Source organism: Pteropus alecto, unplaced genomic scaffold (genome assembly GCF_000325575.1).
Source record: "Pteropus alecto unplaced genomic scaffold, ASM32557v1 scaffold19, whole genome shotgun sequence".
In the NCBI taxonomy this organism is placed as follows: Eukaryota; Metazoa; Chordata; class Mammalia; order Chiroptera; family Pteropodidae; genus Pteropus; species Pteropus alecto.
This window is the reverse complement of record NW_006442490.1, coordinates 2,329,118-2,348,120: the sequence shown is the minus strand read 5'-3', so window position 1 is coordinate 2,348,120 and position 19,003 is coordinate 2,329,118. Positions and strand designations below refer to the sequence as shown.

Here is a 19,003-nt window from a genome sequence, read left to right as displayed (position 1 = left end):
GCTTTCCTCAAATGAGAGAGCTGGTGAGCTGAGGCTGTCCAATACGGAACGCAGCCTAGTGGTGTAGGACAACACTTTTGGCAAGATCAAAGTACTTTAAAGCATGTTCAAAAACATGGAGTAGGGAGAAGATGGCTTTTCACATCACAATTAACTACAAATTAAAGACTAATTTAGACAAATGAAATGAAATGCAATGGTTGTGTAACTATGCTCCAATTGCTTAAGTAAATACTGTATTTACATAGCAATTTTATGAATCTGTTTAATTTTAATTTAATCTTAATCTTTCTTTAAAATAAATTTATGGTCACAGTGTTTTTAAAAAAGTTGACACTACTAAAACCCTCTTAAAAGATAACTTTCATACTATTTTCTCTATATATGTGACTTATTTTATTCAAGTTTCAGCATTCTTGCATATTTTTGCAAAAGGCTGAGAGAAATAGACAAAAACAATAATTTCAGGTAAGTAAAAATAGAGGCCCTAGTAAATTACAAAGCTTATAAAATATTAATAAACTAAGAATCACAAGTGATTAGAATTATATATATACAATTCATTTAGTAAATTATTGTTTAGAGTCACTGATTTTGTGACTTCTCTTTTTATAGTCTAATGACTAACCTTTTCTTTCCTTGAATAAAGGTAATTTGAATGTCATTACATAACTAGTTTAAAGAATGCTACCTTAAAATTGCATTTTTTGTCAAAATTCATTTGCATCTAGATCAAAACTTTAATGCTTTGACTTTTCTTTCTTTAAATTCATTTATAGAGCAACTTTTAAAATGCCAACAATATCAAAACTGGTGGCACCCAAAATACAACTACCTGAATATCTTCACCGAACCTCTTGCTAAAAATAGGTCATTATTATTGTCTTCCAGTGCTTAAAGCAACATGAAAACAGCTGTAAATCTTGATTAGCGCAGGTGCATCCTTCCTGGAGTCCTGTGATCAGATCTGCCCTTCTGGAGAGGCACTGGCACAGTTTTTTTTAATTTCACAAAGGTCCTCCCTCCTTTCTTCTCTAACAGTGTTAAGATTTGGGGATAGAGTAATTAAGTGGTTCAAAGAATCAATAAGTAAAAGTCAGGATACCTCTTATTCTTTAACTCCTGGCAATACTGTTAACAGATGGCAATGGCTTGACACAATTAAGACCATTTAGAAATCACTGATGATCATGATTTGGATTGATAATTAAGATCAACAGGATATCAAATATCAAAGAGCTAATTTTGCTCCTTTGTATTCTGAGACAAATTGATCTGCTTTGGGTTGGAGTCAGGGGATATTTCTTTGATTCAAACACTACTAGCTTACTTAAATTATCCTAAATCAGATTTTCCCTTTGTCTATCATTTTCATGAAGTAGAAAACAAACTGGTGATACACATTTGATGATTTTATAACTTCCAGCAAGAGAATATATATTTAGTAGAAAAATATTAAATCTAAGTTGATGCAAAATGTCATATGGTTCCAGCACTGTATAATAATAGTGACTTTAATGACTGAATAGAGTGGAGGAGATATGCTACATAACATAAGAATTAATTACTATTTTACTTGATTATAAAATTATTTCATAAGAATTAGTAATGTGAATTCAGCTCAGCTCTGTGGAGAGTAGCCACTCTGTCTCATCCAAAGGGTCTTAAAAACTTCTCTATTGTAATTTTCAAATATATATAAAAACAACTGAGTCCAAAACAACATTGTTTATGATGAAACTCTTGTTAATAAAGTTTGAGAAGGGCACTTGACGTATATCACAGGCACTTTCTTCTTCACTGAAATGTTTAACAAATCTGGAAACTCAGGTGAACTAGAGCTAAAGACAACTGTGGACATCCCTCCCAGAACTTTTAAATAAATCAAAGAATAATTTTAAATGTCTTCCTATCTTCTTTCCCACCTCTGCCATTTCTCCAAACCTATTCTCAGGCTCCAACTGTGATCAATAGAAAAGAGTGTCCATTTGGAGTGGAAAAGCCTCGCTTAGAACCAATTCTCTTTCACCTTGACTGACTTATACTAGATTGCAGCTTACTTATTAGTCAGAGTAGTCTAAAGAGCATGAGCCATTTGCATTTGGAAAATGGCTCTTGTGTAAAAGGTTACATTGCAACGGTTTTTACACACTTCTCTCCAATATGTAAAAAATATCTCCATGCCCCAATCTTCTGTTTAATTTACAATCTGTAATTAGCATGCCTTTAATCCTCCAAGTACCAATTTTTCAGCTGAAGATGACAAATGGCTGTTTTAGACACTTAGCCTAGGAGATAGGATCCTTGAGCCACAAAAATTGTAACGGGTATTTTTTAGTACAAATGCTGAAAAAAATCATTTAAAGGTAAATTCTAGTTTTCCAAGCTATTTAAGGAGTGAAATTGGAGGTTAATGTTTTAAGAAATTCCTTGTTTTTTGTAGGTGATTATGTCTCACAAAAAATCTAATAATGTGATACAAGGTCAGATCTGCAGGTATAAATTATTCACATGCATGTGAACACTCAAAAGTGAGGTCTTTTATATGTCTGCCCCCAAGAAACCTACAGAAATATTCTAGAGAGAGCATATTAACATTAATCTGTCATATTTTTCAAGAACACATATTTCAGTTTCCCATTAATAACATTTTAGTTGAAATCAAATGCCACACATATTACAGCAAAACACAACATACCACAATACAATACAATATAAAAATGGAAAAATGGTATTTGGATATAATTATTATGTTCTAAATTAACCCAGTAGGCTACTGTGTAAACAAAGTAGTAAGGTAACACTTCAAAAGAGATGAACATTTATCCACCAAGAATTCACAGTAAGCCAAAAATCCACTGTGGAGATCCACATAGCAGAATAGTTATTAGAAAATCACACAGAATAATGTAAAAATTACAAAATTTTATGGTGGTATTCTAATAATTCAAATAAGACAGATAATAGTTTTCTATTCATGTTTTGTTTTAACATATGCATTGATTCTTTAATGTTTTATTTTTAATTTGAATTTGTTGGTTGGTATTTTTGTATTGTTTAATATATCAACTGCACCGTGTTTATTGTTGCATTGGTAGAAGAGAACATACAGGAATATATATAGAAAGGCCATATGAAGGTTCTCACGGAGGGATTCTGATACTTCACAACTCTGTTCAGAATTACAACTGAAATGGAAAAAAAAGCGAGAAATATTGAAGGATTATTGAAATAGGAGTCAGGAATTTGGTTCTTATTCAAGTTCTTTATTGGAACTATGCCAAGATAGTCCTCGCTCTGAATTTCATATTCTACATCTGTAAAAATGGGGCTGTTGGAGATGGTCTCTAAAGAGTCATATACCATGACAGCCTATCATTCTCACCGAGTGCTATTGTTCAGAACTGCCCTACGTTAACAGAGATGCATTCAATTGTTGTAGACATTATATACACAATGCCAAAACTTGTTGATGAAGATCCACCCATCTATCTACTTTCTTCAACAAGTATTCATTGAAAAAAAAATGTTTGATTCCAAACATTGAAATATGCAAACTTTAAACTTTATTTCTGAATGTTTTAGAGATTTGCAGAAAACTTTTTATCTGAATGTGTTGGAGCCATGCCAAAATAATCTAACTGTGAAATCTAGGTACTATATAGTATTTTACGAAATTACATTTTTTGAACTTGAGAGAAATTTTTAACATCTGTTACATGTTGAAGTGATTATAATGTACAAAATACCTCTAAATTTTCTAATGGAACAAGCAAAAAGGAATTGCTATTCTTATTTTCTGCTGGAAAGTAGGAATTTGACAACTTTTGTTTACCTTGAGGTGAAGCAGCCCAAGAGAATCAGGCAACTGTTTGCAAAACAGTTGTCTCATGCTTGGTGCTATTCCCAAACTGCCACTATCCCTAATGATACTCCTGAAAACTACTACAATTCACAGTTACTTCAGTTATCCAATGTAGTCAAAGGTTTCTTTTAAAAACATTTCTTATGATTGAAGGGACCAATTAATCTAAGATATGTCAGCTATAGGCTCTGTCTAGAACAGTTAGTATTCTGGGTCCATGCAGCCTTAGCAAGAAATAAATGCTAGCCGGGTTCTGGAAGACTAGCCTATCAAATGAATGAAACTCCTTCATTCAGATGAAACCCTCTGGTTGTGAGAATTTCAAATTTTCAATGACTAATGTATGCCGTTCAGAATTGGTACACTTGTTTAATAAGTTTCTATAATTAATTAATTGAAATATCTAGGAGTCTTGGTGGCTTCAAAAGTCACATGTTCTAAATGAATAATTGCCTGAATTAAATGTGTGCTATTCCAAACTCTGGACCAGGCAAAGAGAAGATCAAAGGCGAAGAGGGAAAAACCTAACAACAACAACAACAACAACAAACAACAACAAATTATATACACAAAAAGCCATGATTTGAATGAAAATAATGATTAAATTACTAAATTATGTCACTGAAAATTCAAAACAGCTGGAGCAATTCTGACAGACTTACATGAGAAGCAGTACAAAGTGGCAGACTGTAAAAACACTATTTTCTATAATGACATAGAACATATTGTTTACTATCTTTAAGATAACCATTGTAGCCAAATTGTGACAAAATTACTTTGCTTAACTTTAATTTAAAAAAGAAGCTAGAAAAATGTTAAGAATTAAAATTCAAAAGTGACCTCTGTCTTCGGCTAACAAATAATATCCCTTTAATAATAGGAAAACATTTCAGAATTTGTAAGTTCAATGGAAAAATGCAATACTGCTGCCATTTTTATGTAAAAAATATATACTTGCTCTCTACATTTCAATTTGGAAATTTTAGAATGCTTAAATCAAGCTCTAAGTTATAAGCAATGTCTATTAATGAAAATATTTACCAAAGATTTAGCAAATGCAAAATTGTTTAAATAAAAGATATAACCTATAAATATTATTTACATTAATACATAAAGAAACTTACTGTTCTACTGGTAACTTCTACATCTGTGAAACAAACATGCTGCTATTCAGTTCATCTATTGATAATGGGGATATCTATAGTAGTAAAAAAATTTTAGATTAAAATAATTTCTTTAGAGAATTCCATTTATTTTGTTTACTGTTTGGACGTGGTGATCAATATCATAATCAATTTCACAGGAAAATTTAGACATATTTACCATATCCACTAATAGTTAATTTTGCAAAGCACAGACTAGAATGTGATTTGTTCCCCAATTAATCAATGCTTTGTGTGCTATATGGTTATCATAATTGTCATTGAAACAGCAGTGGAATTTGTAATTGTTAAGCATGGTTACCACTTTTACAAGGTGAAATAGCCATAGCATTACACAATAATTATTGTATGAATCTCCTTACATTTCAAGCCTCCCCCCAAATTTATAATATGCCTTGTGACTCTGCCTGTAAATACCTAAAGCAAATGAAGATTAAAATAACACAAGCACATCTAATGTTGGTATGAGAAGGCATTTCTGATGCAATTACTGGGTAATGTTAGGGATATCTGTGCCTTGGAAAGAAATGTGTTTATTTGCTTTCTTTCCAATAGATCTGAAGGTAAAGGTGATGATTGTATTAAGTGAAAATTTAAATGCAATAACCAAAAATGGTAGTAAAATAAAGTCATCTTTAGACCAAATTGGAAGCATTTAAGAAATATTTAGTATATACATTTAAGGATTTAGTTGCAACAATTGTACATATAGCATATGGAGAGAGACATCTTATGACTGATTAAAAATGAGAAAACTGCCAATTGATCTCAAGATAAGGAGCAAAGTAGATACAGCCCTCTAGAATTAACAAAAATAAGAATTCTAAATGTAACAACTGCTTAAGAAACATATAAGAATATGGACCAATGTCTCTCACCAATCCAAAAAGCATATCCTGTATCTTACCAATATACTGCAATTATTTTCATGAAATAAATGGCCAAACCTGATTGCTTGTAGCTGTTGCAGCGAAGGGAACGCTGGTGGCGGGTGTTGTTGCTGCAGACACAGTGGTAGGTGGAGCGCCGTGCATCATGGGCACTTTCAGTGGGAAACCATGGAAGCAACACATGGGAGGGTGAAGCATATATGCAACCATGAAATAAACAATGGAATGGGGTGTGGTAGGTATCACAGCAATAAGCCATGCGATGTCATCATGATGGATACACCAGAGTGCAACATGCAATCACAGTCAGTGCAAAGCAACACAGCATGGAATGGAGGAAAATTTTGAAAGAGAAAAGGAAAACATTAAGGAAAACAGAATTATCCTCAACTTTTAGTTTTTGCATATAATAACTTAAGAGGCCAAATTTTCAGAAGGAGTTACAATGGGTACATATGATAAAATCTGATTTTATCTAAGCTATCTGTATGAATAACTAGTTAAGAGGACTAGTTGCACATTCAAAATGGGAGTAGGGGTTTGGGTTCGCTAATGAATAGCCATGAATGCTGTCATTAGATTTGCAGGTTCAAAGGGTCAGTTCTATGTATACTTACTTGATCTGTATGCCAAAAAAATGGTAGTTCAATTGGTAGGTATATGGTAGGGGAGCAGATATGAAGAATACAATGACTTACATATGCAAGTTTTTAAGTACACCTCTGGCAAACTCCTAGTAATTTGGGCTATTGATCAGACAAACACATGGGATATTTCATAGTAAAAATCTGACAAAACCTTGTCCTCACCGTGAATATTACAGCTACAATGGCCCACACCTGTGACACCTCTTTCAGTATGTTTTCTCTTTGCCTTTTCAAGTTTCTACTTCATTTTAAAAGCTTTTAGATGCTTTTCTCATTTCTAGTTCATTTTGGAAAGCAAACCAAGGAATTAATGTGTGAGTGGCAAGCATGCATGTATAATAATTTACATCTACATTGATTGAATTCAAATTTTTCTAAAAGTCTACAGAGAAAGTGAATGGCCTGGAGAGAGGAAACTCAACACATTGCAAGTGTCATAGAAACTGCAATTGTACCCCAAATGGTGATTAACAGAAATTCCGTAGTTATTCCTTATGCCTATCTGTAGTTATCCATTACTTATAGACATCTCGTATTATACACATGCCAATTTAAAAAAAAACATTCTTATTTTCCCTTTGGGAAAGCAGCAACTATACAGGAAATAGTACTACTGAAGCATGCGGTTTACATTCCTACACAGAGCTCTTTGGTGAAAGGACAGGGAAGCAGAGTCACAAAATGTGAAGACAGAGACATATTTCACAGACTTGCAGAAGTTCTTTTAATCATATGCATATAGTGCTCCTGTTAATATCATTGGAAATGTTTTTCATTATTACAGAAGACAGGCAATCCTTCAATAACAGAGGCTTCACTTCAGTTGCCAGGGTTCACACCCTGCTGAGTCAGTGAGTGCTACTACTATGTGATTGTTGTTTTGACTTTTTGTTTTATTTAAGTAAGCTTTTTAGTCCTTTTTTGGGCTCTGCATCTACTCTGGTCGACCAATAGGATAAAGGTCAAGCTATTGCAAACTCTCAAAAAGGATAAAAGGAACTGAATTGATATGAGATAGTGGAGTGGAGCGAGGTGAGATAATTCCTCCCTGTTTCAAACAAAGCTGTTTTCTCCTGATCTGTTCCTCATGCCCATGGTGACTATTAGAGCAGTGAGCTTCTCAGGAATTCTTGAGAATGAAACAAGTCACTTTTTTGTCTTCTTCTATATTACTGATATTAAAAATGGTTTCAAGATGGCTAACATATTTTATTGGTGGCTAATTAAAGGACCGTGTGTAACTGGTTAAAAATCACATACCCCCAAAGAGTCATTTTGAAACGATTCTGTTGTGCCTGGTTTCTGTGCAGATGGTGCTTCATGCTAGAACACTATAGAATTCATCACAGAACACTACAGAATGTTCTAGCTTTGCCTAACTCGTCCTTTCTAAACATTTGAGTATTGAATAATTTAGATTTTATGGATAACTTTTTTTTGGAGGAATGTTTTTGTACTTTACAACAAAATTATATATTAAATATTTTATAATTTCTTAGTAACGGATGTGAAGCTTAGAACAAAACTGCCCATCCCGGCTAGATTAAAAAAAAATGTTTTAAAATATGTCAGCTGTTATATTTAGGGTCAAACTAGAGAAATGTCAGGGTCAGTATTTGGCCATAGTGACAACCAATTAGGACTTAAGAGTACAGGACTATTGTGATTCCACAAAGACATAAAAACAGCACCATATTAAACCTTAAATACTCAGAAATGTCCAGCCACATCATTCAGTCACTCATCTCTATCACAATCACAACAGAAAAATACTTTTATTCGGATTAGAAAAAGTTGAGAATTTTTGTACAAAACCTACCAATACTTGAAGGAGGTGCCATGCACAGTATTTGCCCTGTACACCATGCAGAAATGCGTGAAAAGTAAAGAAAAGAGATATTTCATTATTAAAGCTTTACTGCTAGAAATAATTTTTAACTAGAAAAATATTCTTTGCAATACTAATTAATTAGCACATGCAAGTCCAGTAATCTTCCATGCTTATAATTACAACCTAATTTTAAGATCACAAACCCAGGTAATCAAAGTAATTCTTAGATTCTTAGGCATAAAATGAATATTAATTTTTCTTTAAAGGAATTACCTCACTTAAATTACATCCTTTATTTATTTTGGACAAATGCATCCTTAGCAATTTTTATCACGAAAGAAGAATTTATTACACATATTATTTTCAAAATATGCACCAGGGTCTGGTACCTGATGTCCATAGCTCTATTTAGAACATTAATTTATCATCATTTCCTCTTCTACCTTGCAACTGAGGACTTGACTATGAACATGTGGCAAATAGGTTTTTCATCAAGAAGGGACTTTCAGCCAGAGAGATTTTTATTTTGCTATTCTTAAAAAGGAAAGGATTCTTCTGATATTTTGTTTAGAAATCTAGATTCTAAATTAGCCAAATCCAGCAAAAGTCTAAAAATTGTAAAAATTGTGTTTTTTAAATGATATAATGAAATGCTATTGCGGTTAGTAACTAGACAAAAGACTGTCTTTCTTGGGCTTCTTTCAAAATTTCTTAACTGATCAATTTATCAATTAACCAACAGTTTATTTAAAGTCCAATTATATAATACTATGCATATAGTATGTTTATATAATTAACAAGGCTTTCTAAATTAATTTCTAAAACATGTCATTTTCATTTAATAACAGTTTCTAAACTTTGTATTTTTAATTCTGGCAAAAAAAAAAAAAAAAAAAACTACTGTACTCGGGGTAGTTAGTATTTTCAACTTATTCCTGAGACAATATGCTCATTCTTAAAGTACTGAATCACTTAGAAAAGTATTTTCCCTCATATATGATATTTATTTGAACAGAGTTCTGGCTTAAATTTTTTATTCAATTTGGTATAAAACTATTATACTATTAAATATAGTTGAATGTAGGAAGTAACAAAATATGCTGCAAAGTATCAGGAAAATTTGTCAGAAAACCTGCTATATTTTTTATATTAACTGGTTTAAGAATTGGAAGCTAAAACAGGTATATATATATATACACACACACACACACACACACACACACATATATACACACACACATATGTACATATATATTATATTATGCTATATTATAAATTTATGGGTAGTTTTATTATAAACTATTTTTGGTATATCAAAGATATATAGACTACATATTTTTGCAATGCTAAAGATATAATATATATACATTTTTGAGGACCAGTATCTTTGACAGTAATACCTAAGAGTCAAGGAATTAGTTTGAGACTGAACCAAGTGAATCAATGATAAGAAGCAAAAATTAACAAATGCTAAAAAGAAAAATATTGACAGTTTTTCCAAGTTTTATTTCAAACCATTAATTTTCAGGAATCGTAGGGGGAAAATTTATTATATATACTAGCAGAGCAAACACAATTGCCTTGTTTTATTCCCAGTTAAAACACCTGTTGACAGTACTTGCATAAAAGCTCTTTGGGAGCTGGTGTGCACTGTATACATTCACAACATCATTACACTCACAGTACCCAGAGCCTTGTTCTCACCTGCAGGAATAAATGCCGGCTGCTGTGGGAGCTGCAGGTTAGCCAGAGCCTGTTGGCAATGGAAAACACTGGGATTGAAGACTGGGGTGGCCCCATTGGTCTTTTCAAATGCTGATCTCTTTGGTATCAGTTGAAGTGCACCAGGCTGTAGGGCCTGTGAGGGAGGGATGGATTAATAAGTAGTACCAAAGAAAGTAAAGAATATACTCAAACCAAACAAGCAGCAGTTAAATGAAGTATTGTCTGGGAACCCTCTGCAAGGATATCCATCAAGCAATGTAACCAACTGCGGAGATGAAACAGTTCACTAAATGAGGACTTAGTCAAAAGCAGAAAATAAACATACAAGGAAAATAAAAACTTTTCAACTTCATTAATTTAGGCAAATTAAAAAAGACATTATTATTTGGGCAGGATGTGACAGGAAGCTGTTAAAAGCAAATAAGTATTTAAAATTAACATATAAGGATACTCATCTATTAATCTATTAAAATAAGATTTGCAGAGGCAACACCTATAGCAGGAAAGAGATTTCTTCCAGATAAAATTCTGAAATGTATCTAGAAGATAATGGTAGGTAGGTGATAAAACAGATATCAGTAGTTGAAGTCTGATACTTTAGCTCTATAAAACAAAACCCAATTTATATAAGGACTTCAGGTCCAAATCTTGTAACTGTATATCTCCCAACTAACATGTAAAGAAAAAAGCAAATGAATCATTCCTCTCCCATCACCCATCTCACCCAGATACCACAGATAGTTAGCAAAATATATGGAATTCTCATTTACAGAAGCGTGTGATTTCAGTGTGTCATTTACTTTAAGGCCTTATAAGGTTTAATTCTAAAACATGTTAGCATTTAAAAATCCTCCTTTCATGTCTACAATTTTTTTTCAAAATCCCACTATGCTTATAATACCCAAACTTGTTCCTGGATCAGATTCATTGGAGAAGTTTGGCATCACATTTTTTTCCTCAGCAAATTGCATATTACTAAAAACAAATAAACAAACAAACAAAAACAAAACATGTCCCCGCAACTATTAGGTACACTCTAAATTCTTAAGGAGACAGGAATATTTGTGCTGAGTAACTAGCTTTCCACGTGCTAAAAAGGGATATGCCACAACCTTCTTACTCCTGTGGATAAAGAAGGCCTAAAGGAATCTCTATTTTCTTTGGGAAACTAAATATCAATCCCTCAAATCTTTTTCTTTTAAATGCATACAAGCTGCTTTCAGTGATATTAACCTGAGCTATGCACATGAACATGAACAGTGTAAAAATACCTTTTACAAAGCATTTCTACTCTGATTCCTTAAAAACATAGAAAACTTAAAACTTCTTCATGGAAAACCTCCTTTTGTTTAATCTTACTTTAGACAAATTTCTATGGACCAATTTGACTTTACCACTAAGATGCTCTGATCAGTCACTCAGAAAAGGAATTTTATATTGACATTCACAAGTGTAAATTGAAGGCCTACCATATAATACTTAAATTTATATGTGGAAATTTCGGACTGACATATGCATTCTACCAAACACATCTAGATCATCAGAAATGGGCACATACATATGAAGTTCCCATGCCTGAGTGTAGGACAGTCACACAATAGCACAAGGAAGCCATTCTTTATAAATCCCACGCATATGAGAACCTTTATTTTTAGGGGGTCAACTGTATTCCTCTCCTTTATAATAGATCCACAATGTTTCTGAACTCTATTCCACCAACAGAAATAATCCAAAAGTTGGAGGCTTAAATTCCTCATTGAATATTCTGGATACCTTCTTACTTTCATAGCTTATAATTCCCTCATTCAGAAGAATTACAGATAAAAAGCATGTGATGAAGTCTTTTTTAAACATTCATTAACAGATTATGTTGTCCAGATCAAGAGAGAAAATAAGTTCTACTTTGATGCTCAGATCTCTCATGAAACAATGAGTTCAGTTCTGAGAGAACAGAAGTATTAAGAAAGTGGAGCAAATCCAAAACTGGTGCTGTGTCCTTAGAGTCATAATCTACAAGAAAAGTTTGAAGTAATTTTGGGTACCTGGTTTAGAGAAAAGACATCAGAGTCACACTCATATGGAATAGGGATTGACTTATTTTGTGTAATAAAATAAGTGTAAGTTCCAGTTACAGCAAGGTACATTTCAATTCATGGTGAGGAAATGTTAACAAATAGGGGTATTTGAAAATAAATATCCTCTCTCATGAAAGATTAGATCTCTGTCAAGGGTTTTAGGATTGTGTAGGTGATTTTTTTCCACAGCCAGGAAATGTGAAGTTTCCTCAGGGTTTTGTCCCTTATTGGATTGTTATAACCTATTCAACAAGGAGAGTCCTCGGCCAAAAATTATAGAAATAGCAAGCAGCTTATCAAAGTAATTGACAGCTGTGACAAACTTAAGTAATCATAATTCCTGTTTCTCAATCTATCCCACTGTAGGGTCATATGAAAGTATTTTTCCTAGCTTCCACCTTTCTGTGTTAAGTAGAACTAACTTTTCCCCAAATCCGACTTGCTAGGACAACTCTTCTTACCAGGCCTCTTCTCCCAACCATGTAGAAATGTGCCCCCAGCCCTGGCTGGCTGCTACCCTGAAATCACTCCTCCAGAAAGGAAAGAGAACCCTAATCTTTGGGAAATTAGAGTCTATTAATCATCCCATCTTCCAAGTCCTCTGTTTTTGAAAGGCATTAAGTATATTGCTAGTGAAGTACCCATGAAGGTGGTTGATAGGCAGAGAGGCAACTTGCTGCCTTTTGGGGATGATAAGGGTAGTTAGGCTATAAAAATCACTCAAAGATCATTTACTGTTTAAATTAAATAATTTTCTCTTCTCTAAAAATTGGAGAAGCATAATAGGTTACACTCATCAGTAAAGCTTTTAAATAATTACTTTTAGAAAATTTTAGTGAATAAAGTAGAATAAAAAGGTTCTCTCTTTTCCAGTTTATAACCTTGGCTATTCATATTAAGGTTCACTCTTGACTATCCAAGATTATGGTTACAAGATTTTAAACATGTTGAGGAATATACTAATCATTTACTCCAAAATACAGTCCATAAGTCCTGGCCTGCTCTTACCATTGCTGTGGCAGCTGAGTGGTTCATTTGGTGATGAGAAGCCTTGAGTTTAGCTTGCAAGTGTGGAGGAGGATGAAAGTACTTGCATTTCTCCCGGGAGCATCGGCCTTTGATGTAATCCATGCAGATTGTCACAGTATTATCACTTGCCTCAATCATAGAAACATCAGTAGGGTGAGCATAGCGGCAATCATTCTCACCACGGGTACAATTTCCACGCTGAAATTCTCGGCAAACCTTAAAGAAAAGAAAAATCACATTGATGACTAGAAGGTGATTAACTTTTATTTATTTTGCCAGTGAATGTAAGAGCAATAGTTATGTTATTTTGTAATCTATTTAGGAAAAAAAATCTAAAAAGCTGAAGGATAATGTAAAACCATATTCACTATGAGATGTAAACATAGACAAAATTTTTATTCTTAGAAAAAGAACTTTATTCTCCCCGAAGGAAAGTTGTTCTCCTTACATTGAAATAAAAGTGCTTAAAAGTGTTACTTGAGACCATTTTTTAATCCTGCACTTAATATATAGCCTAAAGTATAATTAGCTAAGTTTACAAGAGGGAGTTATTTCGTTATGGTCCAATATAAGTCTTTATTACATGGCATTGTGCTTTTCCACAGGCACGCTTGTGGACCATGACTGAATTACATGTACAATTATATCCCATTATTACATACTCCCAGGCATTTAAGAAGCTCCTGATGGAGCAGACTTTGTAAGAAATTGAATAGTTATTTATTTCAATTTATGAATAATGACAATAAAATAATGTTTGAATGACTTCCATACATCAGAAAGCTGTTTGCAATTTTTCTTAAGATTTCCTTTTCTTAGGCATCAAGAGATATTTAATATCTAGTACATCATTCTTAAAATGGAGAACATGGTTTAGACCCTCTGAGACTCATTTATATTCTCCATTCATAGATATATTAGTCTACTTTTTTTCAGTTTGATTATTCTAGCAAATGGAGACTCGTCAACAAATATAGTAATTACAGTCTATGAAGCTGGAGCCTGGGTAAAAGGATCATTCCCACCAAACTTCCTGTGTCATGGCAAAGGAGATGCACAGTCTGTGGCTGGGTACACTAAGACATTGTTTGACATACAGTACAACTGAATCAATGTACTTCACAATAGGGTATAGTTGCAGTAGTAAAATGTTTTAATGTTTTTCTGAAATTATACTCCATAAGCTAAAAACCCAGGTGCATTTATTCAAAGCATTCAAAACACTGAACTCTGAGAATGTTGCTTTATGCATACGGTTAATATCTACCCTATAGATGTTTATACATTTCTACGCAAATACCTCCAGCTTATCCGAGCGCATCAGTTTTGGACCAGCAGCTCCTGGCAAGGCGAGAGGTGGGTTTCCAGAAATCAGAACAGGCGCATTTGGTAAAAGTTCGGCAGGAACCAGGCCCATTCCAGGATGAGGTAAGTAAGGGTTGAAAGCCATGGCAGGATTAGCTGCAAGTGATGGAGTCATGGGAAAAGACGTCTGTATGTTTAAAAGAGAAAAGTGTTAGAGGTAAATAGGTTATTCCTATTATTACACAAGGAGGCATTCTTTCAGAAAGCCTAAGCCATATCAAAATTTGCCATTGTTTCTTCTGATTATTTTTAGTCTCATACTAATTCCCATATAGGAGTTGCTTTTAAACCAACACATGTCTTTGAGTAACAAATTAGCAAACTGAGAAAACAAGCCACTTGATTTTAACAGTCATGAATTAGCCAAATTAAATCTCATTGATGGATTCTATTCCAAATGTGTTTTCTTTAGTACTTCCATTTTTATCTAAAAACCATGTCACCAGTGATAGCACACATATAGGCAATCTGCCTTGTCTTCATTCATAAACATGTTCTTGGCAAGCAGATTTCAGGTTCTCCTGAAAGCTCCCTTTGTTCCACCTTCCTCTTTCCTCTTCCCCATCAGTACTTAGCTCGAAGGCTGCCTATCCTACCATAGTTCACATCTGCTCTATTAAACACTTGCTTCTCTTCTTGGTCCACTATCAATTATGAAAGACAGCAATGAGGGAGGAAAAAGGGGTTGATTTTTAAAAAGTGAGAGCTTTAACAACTTCATGCCATATACCTAAAATGAGATTGGCATGGTCATAAAAAAAAAAAAAAATAGAGACCTTATTTCACAAACTAATTTGACTTGCCTAACCTTGTCTTTTATCTAGGGGTCCAAATGATATCCACAGTTCAAAAGGAGATCCAAAAAATACTACACGGATCCCTGTTAGGCAGGAAGAAATAAGATAACAGGATTATAAAGTACATAATATGGAGTATAACTTGTAAAGAAAATCTTTAGAAAAGCAAAGGGGATCTTACTGGTTTTTCTATTTTTAAAAAGTCCTGATCTCAAAGAATTTGATATGTGTATTGCCTTTCTTATCTGTAGCCACATAAATTTATCACTTTATTTCGCTATTTGTTTGTTCCACATGTGAGAGTCTTTACTTCTCCATGTTGTTATAATTTCCTTGATAGTTCTCTTGTCTCCCCTGTAGTACCCAATACTTAGTGAATGACTGCTTGACTGACATAATCAATGCTGAAGTTTAAAACTAAATTTAAGCATTTTAATGAATTAATAACAAATCATGTTTAAGTGTAGTACATTCCTAATAGACTCTATAAGGTAGTTAGTACAATGTGCAACCAATGGAGCTTCACTCTGTATTACTAATAGCATGTGTTCTTTGTTGCTTTTTAAAATTTCATTCAATGAAAAGATAATGAATCCGTTATATTGACAAGCTGTACCCACACCTTCTGCTAAATCACATTAGTAGGAATAGCTCTAAATTCAGGTAGAATAGGAAGCTATGGAGTATGGAGTTAGGAGCAATATATATTCAACTACAACATCCCCTACTCTGACTTGAAATTTTCACTAGCACATCATTTTCCATGAAGCCTCTATTATAAACCACGTTTAACTTGGAAGGAAGGGTTTCCCCATTAGCTCTCTACCTTAGATGAGTTTATCAAATTAGCTAATTGTAATTAGGAAGAACAGAAAGAACTTGCCCTCCTCCCTCCCCCCCACCCCCAAAAAAACTGGCAAGATTCACTAGAGTGAGTGAGAAGTCATGGTAGCTAAGAGCTTTAAGAGGAAAGAGGTAACACCAGGTGCCAGGAAAGATGATGGAGCAGTAAGTCAGGGAGGCGCTTTAAGTTCTGAGGACAGTCAGCCAAAGGCTGACGCAGCATAATTAGGTACTATGATGTAAGAGGCTATAGGGACATATCATACATTTCATTGAATGAGATATGAAGCCCCAGGAATTAGTCGATGTGATATTATCTTATATAGTGAGATGGAAATCTCTTGGAAACAGCCACCCAGGCATGGTTCCACAAAAAGATAGACCTTATCAATTTGATGATTTATGGTTGTCTCAAAAATAGAAAGAACTTCTAATCGTAAAATCTCTATATTTGAACCACACGATAGTACTCTTTGTTGCACTTTTTTCTCTCTTTCATAGTAAAGTTCTCATTAAAGTCACCATCATGTTCTCCTGGATACTTTTTGCTTTTTCTTTTACAGAATTGGGAAAGACCATCATTACACTAGAAAAACAAAAACAAACAAACAAAAACTGATGAATTAAAAGAAAAACCTGCAGGTCAGTGGATTTTCCAGATTAAAAAACATCATTAATGACTAATAAATTCTGATCAATGAATAATAGTTATGCCTAATATACATGTAAGCAATGCTTCCTATTTACAGTAGCTCTGAACTTTTGTAATTTTTCCTTCCTTTTTTGGGGGGGCAGGATTTTCTTGGTTAACTTCTGCTTTCTTTGGAATATATTTTAACCTTCTTAAATTTGTTATACATTCCATATGAAATATGAAAACAAGCAGTGGGGCATAGGCAGGAACTCCTGAGCTTCTTATTTATTTTCAAATGGACATATCTGTTTTCTCACTACCACCTCTGCCCCAGGGTAACTACTCCATTTCATGAATTTGAACGTTCAAGGGCTTAGCTTTAGCTAACAGCCACCTGTTAAGTTAAGCAGCCCACAGGCTCACACATTCTGCATTAATAAGCAACTTTATTCTCGCTTATACCTATATTGCAGCCCTAGATGTCAGTTGAGCTAACATGAACCACTCTGTGGGGTAATCTTTGTTTTAAAGAAGAAGGTTCCGAACAGATTGAATCTGATTTCTATTTATAGCCCAAAATGGTCTGGACACTTAAATATGTTTCAGATATTCACTTGAACCTAAATTACTAAATATTTGAAAATATAAGAAGGCTTTTCCTCCTAGAACTAGAGGTGTGGATTATCAACTTTCTCTGAGTTTTATAAAACCAATAAGAATGGTGGCGACAACTAATTTTATGAATAAAAAGATCACCTAGACAATTATTTACCTTCAATGTCTCTAACAAGATTAGCTCCCATGGGTTCCCAGTGACTTGCACAGTACTTAGAAACTATTAGGGTTTTAAGAAATGCCTCCTAAAAAATCAATGAATTGTCTCTAGAACAATGGCTCCTAATCCTTTTTTTAGTCCTGGATTTCTCTGAGAGTCAGATCAAAGCTATGGATCTTGTCCGCAGAAAAATTCATGCGTGCACAAAATGCTGCATGCAATCTCAGGAAGTTCAAGGACCTCAACAAAATTAAAATGAGTATGATAGTGGGTTCATGGACTACTTACTGTGTAAGAGCTTGTGTTCTAGGCTAAGGATTGGCAAACTACAACCCCTGAACCATATCTGGCCCACCTTAGTTTAGCATGGCCAGAATGGGAAGAATGGTTTGTACATTTTTAAATGGTTGAGAAAAGTACAGATGAATAATATTTCATAACACATGAAAATCATATGAAATTTATATTTCAGTGTCCATAAACAAATCCTATTGTGCTCATTATTAGATCTGTATAATAAAAAGTCGTGAATGTTTGTTTTCTCTCTTGTTATAGAAGTACTTACATAATATCCTCAACTTTGCCTCTTGTCTCACAAAGCCAAAAATATTTACTATTTAGTCATTTACAGAAAAGTTTGCTGACCCTCATTCTAGAGGATTCCAAAAATAAAGCACGCCATCAATTTCTGAAGTAAAGTGCTAATTATATATAAATTTATTGATGTGAATTCAATGCTTGTGGCAAGATTTCACAAGTTGAGAAAGTCTGGCTTTAGAAACCAATATTAAATTATTCACTAAAATGTTATTTTAAATAATCACTAAAATTAGGATTCTTAACTACTTGTTAACAGAATGCAGAGATAGACAGAATCTTGTGAAGGTAAAATTTAAGAAGCCACCACATACTAGTCTTAAAGGATTCTGCAACATCTTCAAATAATAATAAAATTCGATGAAAAACTATGCCTTAAATAAATATATCTAGTTTACCCATACATTTTAGGAACATAGACTTATTACATAAAATGGATTATTCCTCATGCTAGTATAAAGAAATAAAAATTATATATTATGCTAAATCAATCTGTGTATCTACCCAGAAGTCTAGATCTATTTGTAGTTACTTCAGTAATATCCAAGGTCAGTTACATACTTTAAGTCACTTTGGCTAATCCTGCCTGGCCTGCAGTCAATACAATAATTGAGGCTTTCCCTGTCTGCTCTCCTGTCTCGAGGTGGATGACTAAATGTTTTGTTTTATAGGATGGCAAACATTTGGTAACAATTTCTCGACTCAATTTTAACATCAAAAAGTAGCACTCTTAGCTTCTACTAGCACTTATAATACTTTAATATTTT

General features: G+C 33.6%; 1 protein-coding gene across 47 annotated transcripts in view; it reads right to left on the bottom strand.

Moving 5' to 3' along the window:
* Positions 1 to 1,408: 1,408 nt before the first annotated feature.
* The window catches only part of MBNL3 (muscleblind like splicing regulator 3), a 103,642-nt gene continuing 86,047 nt past the window's right edge, over positions 1,409 to 19,003 (bottom strand). For 44 of the 47 annotated variants that reach the window (XM_025039616.1, XM_025039617.1, XM_025039624.1 and 41 more), the window contains 7 exons: positions 14,526 to 14,717; positions 13,205 to 13,441; positions 10,101 to 10,254; positions 8,385 to 8,420; positions 5,976 to 6,070; positions 4,990 to 5,063; positions 1,409 to 3,188 (listed from right to left, as the gene is read on the bottom strand). In XM_025039616.1, coding sequence (XP_024895384.1) covers positions 5,007 to 5,063; positions 5,976 to 6,070; positions 8,385 to 8,420; positions 10,101 to 10,254; positions 13,205 to 13,441; positions 14,526 to 14,717 — 771 coding nt within the window. In that variant the 3' untranslated portion in view covers positions 1,409 to 3,188; positions 4,990 to 5,006. The remainder of the gene's footprint in view (positions 3,189 to 4,989; positions 5,064 to 5,975; positions 6,071 to 8,384; positions 8,421 to 10,100; positions 10,255 to 13,204; positions 13,442 to 14,525; positions 14,718 to 19,003) is intronic. The other 3 variants (XM_015596844.2, XM_006921530.3, XM_025039638.1) reach the window with 1 other exon arrangement.